Source organism: Vigna radiata, chromosome 7 (genome assembly GCF_000741045.1).
Source record: "Vigna radiata var. radiata cultivar VC1973A chromosome 7, Vradiata_ver6, whole genome shotgun sequence".
Classification (NCBI taxonomy): Eukaryota; Viridiplantae; Streptophyta; class Magnoliopsida; order Fabales; family Fabaceae; genus Vigna; species Vigna radiata.
The window spans coordinates 41,273,516-41,279,986 of record NC_028357.1 but is presented as its reverse complement, the minus strand read 5'-3'; the positions used below and the strand labels follow the sequence as shown (position 1 = coordinate 41,279,986).

General features: G+C 32.9%; 1 protein-coding gene across 2 annotated transcripts in view; it reads left to right on the top strand.

Moving 5' to 3' along the window:
* LOC106768163 (calpain-type cysteine protease DEK1) overlaps positions 1–4,524 on the top strand; it is a 29,948-nt gene extending 25,424 nt beyond the window's left edge. For both annotated transcript variants that reach the window (XM_014653149.2, XM_022783724.1), the window contains exons 24-32: positions 176–527; positions 728–1,048; positions 1,120–1,224; positions 1,310–1,438; positions 2,032–2,412; positions 2,934–3,071; positions 3,201–3,437; positions 3,530–3,946; positions 4,015–4,524. In XM_014653149.2, the coding sequence (XP_014508635.1) occupies positions 176–527; positions 728–1,048; positions 1,120–1,224; positions 1,310–1,438; positions 2,032–2,412; positions 2,934–3,071; positions 3,201–3,437; positions 3,530–3,835 (1,969 nt within the window). In that variant the 3' untranslated portion in view covers positions 3,836–3,946; positions 4,015–4,524. The remainder of the gene's footprint in view (positions 1–175; positions 528–727; positions 1,049–1,119; positions 1,225–1,309; positions 1,439–2,031; positions 2,413–2,933; positions 3,072–3,200; positions 3,438–3,529; positions 3,947–4,014) is intronic.
* The last annotated feature ends 1,947 nt before the right edge of the window (positions 4,525–6,471 follow it).

The window sequence follows — 6,471 nt, the reverse complement described above, 5'->3', positions numbered from 1 at the left end:
TATATATATATATATATATATATATATATATATATATATATATATATATATATGTATGTATGTATATATAATATGCGTATTTTTTTTTTTTCATTTGGATAGTTCTCTGTAGTCAATGTGTTTTCATCAAAAAATTATGGCAGTTCTAACATTATGTTTGGTAAATATATTGCAGGTGGCATATTGTAACCATGACAATTGATGCCAATTTAGGTGAAGCAACCTGTTATTTAGATGGTGGATTTGATGGATACCAGAATGGATTGCCATTGTGTGTGGGTAGCAGCATTTGGGAAGAGGGGACAGAAGTGTGGGTTGGTGTTAGACCACCAACAGATATTGATGCATTTGGTAGATCAGACAGCGAGGGGGTTGAATCTAAGATGCATATCATGGATGCATTCCTCTGGGGAAGGTGCTTAACTGATGATGAGGTTTCGTCTCTCTATACTTCCTTGGCTTCAGCTGACTTTGGTGCACTTGATTTCCCTGAAGATAATTGGCAATGGGCTGATTCACCTTCCAGGGTATGCTGGTTCTTCTTCCTTTCTGTCAGTCCCTTCCTGTATGAAAAAAAGATGTAATTCAAATTTTAAAAGCAATATATATATACACACACACACACACACACACACATACTGAGTAAGCTGTTAGCACTGCCAAGTTCTCTACCATGTGGAATATAATAGTATACTTTGGCTAATCTTATTAACACATCTTTGCCTAGGTTGATGGTTGGGACAGTGATCCTGCCGATGTAGATTTGTATGACAGAGATGATGTAGATTGGGATGGACAATATTCTAGTGGGAGGAAAAGAAGGTCAGAACGTGATGGCATGGTGGTGGATATTGATTCCTTTTCAAGGAAGTATAGGAAACCTAGAATAGAAACACAAGAAGAGATTATTCAGCGGATGCTATCTGTAGAATTAGCCATCAAAGAAGCTCTCTATGCTAGAGGAGAGACACAATTTACTGATCAGGAATTTCCTCCCAATGATCACTCATTGTTTGTAGACCCTTCAAATCCCCCTGGAAAGTTACAGGTATTTTTCTATATTGATTTATATCTTTTAGTATGCTATATCCCCCACTGTAAAATGTTTCATATATACAGGTTGTTTCGGAGTGGTTGAGGCCAAATGAAATTGCCAGACAAAACCATTTTGACCGGCGTCAGTGCCTTTTCTCAGGAGCTCCAAATCCTTCAGATGTTTGTCAGGTCTCATGTTTTACTTTGGAAATAAATGTTTGTATTGACAGTATTTAGGTTTTTCTATATATTAATTTTTATGTATATTGAACAGGGCCGTTTAGGTGATTGTTGGTTCTTGAGTGCTGTTGCTGTTCTCACAGAGGTTTCACGTATATCAGAGGTAATCATCACTCCAGATTACAATGAGGAGGGAATTTACACTGTTCGCTTCTGTGTTCAGGTAATAAGCATATTAAAATAGTTGGATTTCACCAGATTTGAATCAGTTTCTTTTTATTATCTCTTTTTCACTCTGTATCTGGATAACCAATGTTTGCCAATAAATTGCAATTGTTATGATGTCTTGAAGCCTTAGATAGTAATCAATTGGTTGCTACCTTGTGTTTTCTACATTCTCAGAGAGGTTATTAATGTGAGTGGTAAAAATCTTGTAATTCTTATGTTGACATTCAAAAATGGTAATGGAAGTTGAAGAATTCTTTTGATTTTCTTGGTTTAGCTGTTTTTCCTAAACAAATTATGTTTTTGTGGAGCAGGCTTTAGCTAAACTTATGGTGGGTAGGAGGTGGGAGATTATTCTGTTGATAAATTGTTTTCAAGATAAAAAGATAATTAAAAAAATTCAGGAGATAATTTGTCAGTTATATCTCCACCTGATTCTGAAAACTCAACTAATTTTGTTCTAAATTTTTATTTGTTGTCACTTATAAAATTCATATAGAATCTCTGTTCACTTCTAGAAGAGTTCAAATTGGATTTATTTCCTTAATTTGGCATCTTAGTTATTTGCATATTTTGGTTTATGGTATCTAGGGTGAGTGGATTCCGGTTGTCGTTGATGATTGGATTCCTTGTGAATTACCGGGTAAACCTGCATTTGCTACGAGTAAAAAGGGTTATGAACTTTGGGTCTCTATATTGGAGAAGGCATATGCAAAGTTGCATGGCTCTTACGAAGCACTAGAAGGTGGGCTTGTTCAGGATGCTCTGGTGGATCTCACTGGGGGTGCAGGGGAGGAAATTGACATGAGGAGTGGTGAAGCCCAGATTGACCTTGCAAGTGGCAGATTGTGGTCTCAACTATTGCGCTTCAAGCAAGAAGGTTTTCTCTTAGGCGCAGGAAGTCCATCAGGTTCTGATGTGCACATCTCTTCTAGTGGCATTGTGCAAGGACATGCATACTCAATACTGCAGGTAATGGGTTATATTTATTACACTCACAGTCCATTTATAATCCTTCAGTTAGTAACTAAGTAAGCTTTTGAGAGCATTGAACATTGACATTGTTGTTAAATAGTGGTGCCATGGCAGAATGGAGTGATAGATTATTTCTCAATTGCCATAGGCAATATATGAAGGTGGGCTGCTATTTTGGCACACCACAGGTCACAATGGCATGTGCATATAGTGAAATTTGCTTTCTTCCACATTCTACCATTGATAACACTCGTCCCTGACATGAAAACGAGTCTTTTATGATTGATTTGTCAGGAGTTTGATCCTGGCTCTCCTTATTCTTCTATTTCCCTTCAAAAGTTGAATTTCTGCACGAAGTAGAGCAGACCTATGTATTATTCATGCTTTAAGCTCAGAAGGTTCTTGTGTTGAGAGTTTATTTTATACATTCATGACCCCTGTGCCAACACCCAAAACTCAATCCTTTTGGTCCTTAATCCTAATGATTTTTAACGATCTCTGCTGTCTTACAATTTTAGGTAAGGGAGGTGGATGGTCATAAACTTGTTCAAATCCGAAATCCATGGGCCAATGAAGTTGAGTGGAATGGTCCGTGGTCTGACTCGTCGCCTGAATGGTCGGATAGGATAAAACACAAGCTGAAGCATGTTCCTCAGGTAGTTCTTTATGTTTTTCTGTTGTGAATCAGTCTATGCTTTGACTCTGGCATTTCTTCCTCTTTATGATTGAGCAGACTGTTTGTTCTACCATGTAATCATTTTATTTCTATTCACTTTTTTGGACAGTCAAAAGATGGTATATTTTGGATGTCATGGCAAGATTTTCAGATTCATTTTCGATCAATATATATTTGTCGTATCTATCCGTCTGAGATGCGTCATTCTGTCCACGGCCAATGGCGTGGTTATAGTGCTGGTGGGTGTCAGGATTACGATACTTGGAATCAAAATCCACAGTTCAGACTGACTGCAACTGGGCAAGATGCATCATTTCCAATTCATGTATTCATAACCTTAACTCAGGTACTATTAATATTTGCATATCTATTAATGCATTTATTGAAAACAACTCTTCCCTTGAATTTCCTTAAAACTTAATTTCATCTTATTTACAGGGAGTAGGATTTTCAAGAACAACAGCTGGTTTTAGAAACTATCAATCAAGCCATGATTCGCTGATGTTCTACATTGGAATGAGAATTCTCAAAACTCGTGGCAGACGTGCTGCTTTCAATATATACCTACATGAATCCGTTGGTGGGACAGACTATGTTAATTCTCGAGAAATATCATGTGAAATGGTTTTGGAACCTGAACCAAAGGGATACACTATAGTTCCTACTACGATACACCCCGGAGAAGAAGCACCGTTTGTGCTTTCTGTTTTCACCAAGGCATCAATAACTTTGGAAGCTTTGTAGTGCCAAGGGATAGGTTACATGTTTTATTTTGTCCTCTTGATTAGTTTCTCTGGTTGGCTTCTCGGGACTATGTACATGCACACTACTGAGAGCCCTGGTTGGAACTATTGGGTAATTTTCTTTCTCTACTACATTATTTTCTCATGTATGTCATTTAACATTAATGATTACGTTTTCAGAGCCTGGGACGAGGTAATTCTACAAGGTTGGAGTTTCTTATACACAACCTCACATCATGAAGATACTATTCCTGGTGAGAATTCCATGGCATCTGTCCTAGACAAGGATAGGGTATAGTTGCGCATAAACAGTCTTTGAATCTGATGATGATTCTGCCGTCTTCAACTATGCTTCTGCCAGCTTTGAAGAGGGTTCTCGGGGTGTTTATTGTGTACATAAAAAAGTGGTACTATAGGGGTATACTTGTAACCATTTAATCAAAGTTGGAAAAGAAATAGCTGAAAATACGTAGGAAATTACTAACACCTGGTTCAAATGGAGGTAAGGAGGAGAGTGTGGAGAGGTATAGTAGTAACAACCATTTAGTGACTGTAAATTCAGTTGCCCTTTTGATAATTGCAGAAAATTGTACAAACATTAACAATTACCAAGTCCTATTTATTGACATTTGGGAAAAATTTTGTACAAATATTTTTCTAATCTAATTTTATTTCTAAATTTATGCAGCACTCGTGTAATTTTTGTCTCCTTTTGTTAGTCTTACAAATAATTTAGAAACATGAAGGTGGAGTGATTGAACGCATCAATCTTTTGAATTTCTAAATGTTCTTGTGCTTAATCTTTTGTATCTGACTCACAGAAACGAGACAAGTCCACCAGTTTCACCCTTACCTTTTTCTGAATGAAATGGTTCGAAATTCAGCCTTTTTATAGACTAATTCTCAGTAGGGAGAAGATGATATGAACTTTATGTTTTTGGATTACATAGAGAAGAAATCAAGACAGCCCTTGTTGAGTGAAAATGATTTGTCAAGGTAAGCCTGAATACTAGTCAGCAGTTTATTTAAATTTTGAAGTTGTAGAAGGATGTGATTGAATTTAATGTTCTACTTATAGTTAGTAGAAAATAAAATTGTTGATTTTTTATAACCATGAATTCAGTATAAATTATTTATGGTAAAAGAAGTGTTCATCTTAATTTTTTATATATAGGGTTACATTACGTAATCAAGATTAAGAGTTACAATTTGTTATTACTCGAATGAATCAATATTAGGAACATTCTATCTGCTCTATACAACTTTGTTTATAGATAAATATCTATAATAATTCACTTTATATTAAACATTTTATCGATACTTAAATGAACAAATGTCATATTAACTAAAGAGAACTGTTAAAAAGAAGAAATTGACTCATTTACAACTAAGGGGGTGTCAATATTCGTCTTTAATTATGTAAAAGAAAAATTTTCTTTAAAATCATTTATTGAATTTTTATATTACAATTTTTAATGATCTCTTTAGGAAAACTATTAGTAGAGATGCCAATGGGAGAAATGAATTAGTTATTCAATATCCATTTCTGTAGAAAAATTTCATTCTTATCCCTACAGTCAAATTCAATAAGTATGGAATTTCTTTCTCATTCTCATTCTTACGGGATAACGAATAATCTTGTACCCATGGATATACTTGGACTCACTTTTTTATTGTTTAAATATCAATTAATTATTTTTTACAAAATAATAAAAAAACTCTTACAAAGAAAACATAATATTATCAAATATTCAATATTAAAATGATGCATATTATTTCTTTAATGTCAAATATTTTAAAATAATAATATAATCATATACATTTGAAATTATAATATCATATAAAATTTCATGGTACCCAAAAAACTTATATTAATGAAAGAAAATTGATAAAATTAAAACATATTTTTAAAAAACTATAAAATGAAAATATATTTTCGTATTTAAAATATATTAAATGTGTATTTATTTTATTTTTTTTAAATTCTAATGAAATCTATTATTTTATACATTAATATTCATATTTTAAACTTATGTTGAATGCGATAAACAATATTTATAACAATATCATTAAATTATTATATTACTGTAAATGAGTTAGAAAATAAAAATAGTTATATAAAAATATCAAAACACTATTTTACATTATAAAAATAAACATTAAATAAAAATATTAAAAAATATATAAGGTAGAATCGGATGCAAAATATTTCAGAGATGTAAGAAAACCTTTTAGAAGTCAAAATAGTGAAATTGTTTAGAGATAATGAAGATAGGATGGAAATGAGTAGTAAAATAAGGATAAAGATAAAAGATGAGGATGGAGATTATAGAAATGTACTTTACTCATCTCATTAGTATATCCAATTCAAAATGAAAAAAAAAAATAATAAAAAAACAAAAAACAAAAATAATAGACACATAACATGTGTAAAGACAACTTTAACATCTATTTATACAAATCTAACTAAAATAACCTAATTAAATCATTTTAATATCGATATTTAACGGAACCAAAACAGCAAAGAAACCCAATTCAATAATTTGAATAAAAATTGAAAAAAAAAAATATTTAAGCCTGAATTTTACTGTATCTCTTTTCTTTTAATTTTTATGCTCTCCTTTTCGTGGCATACAA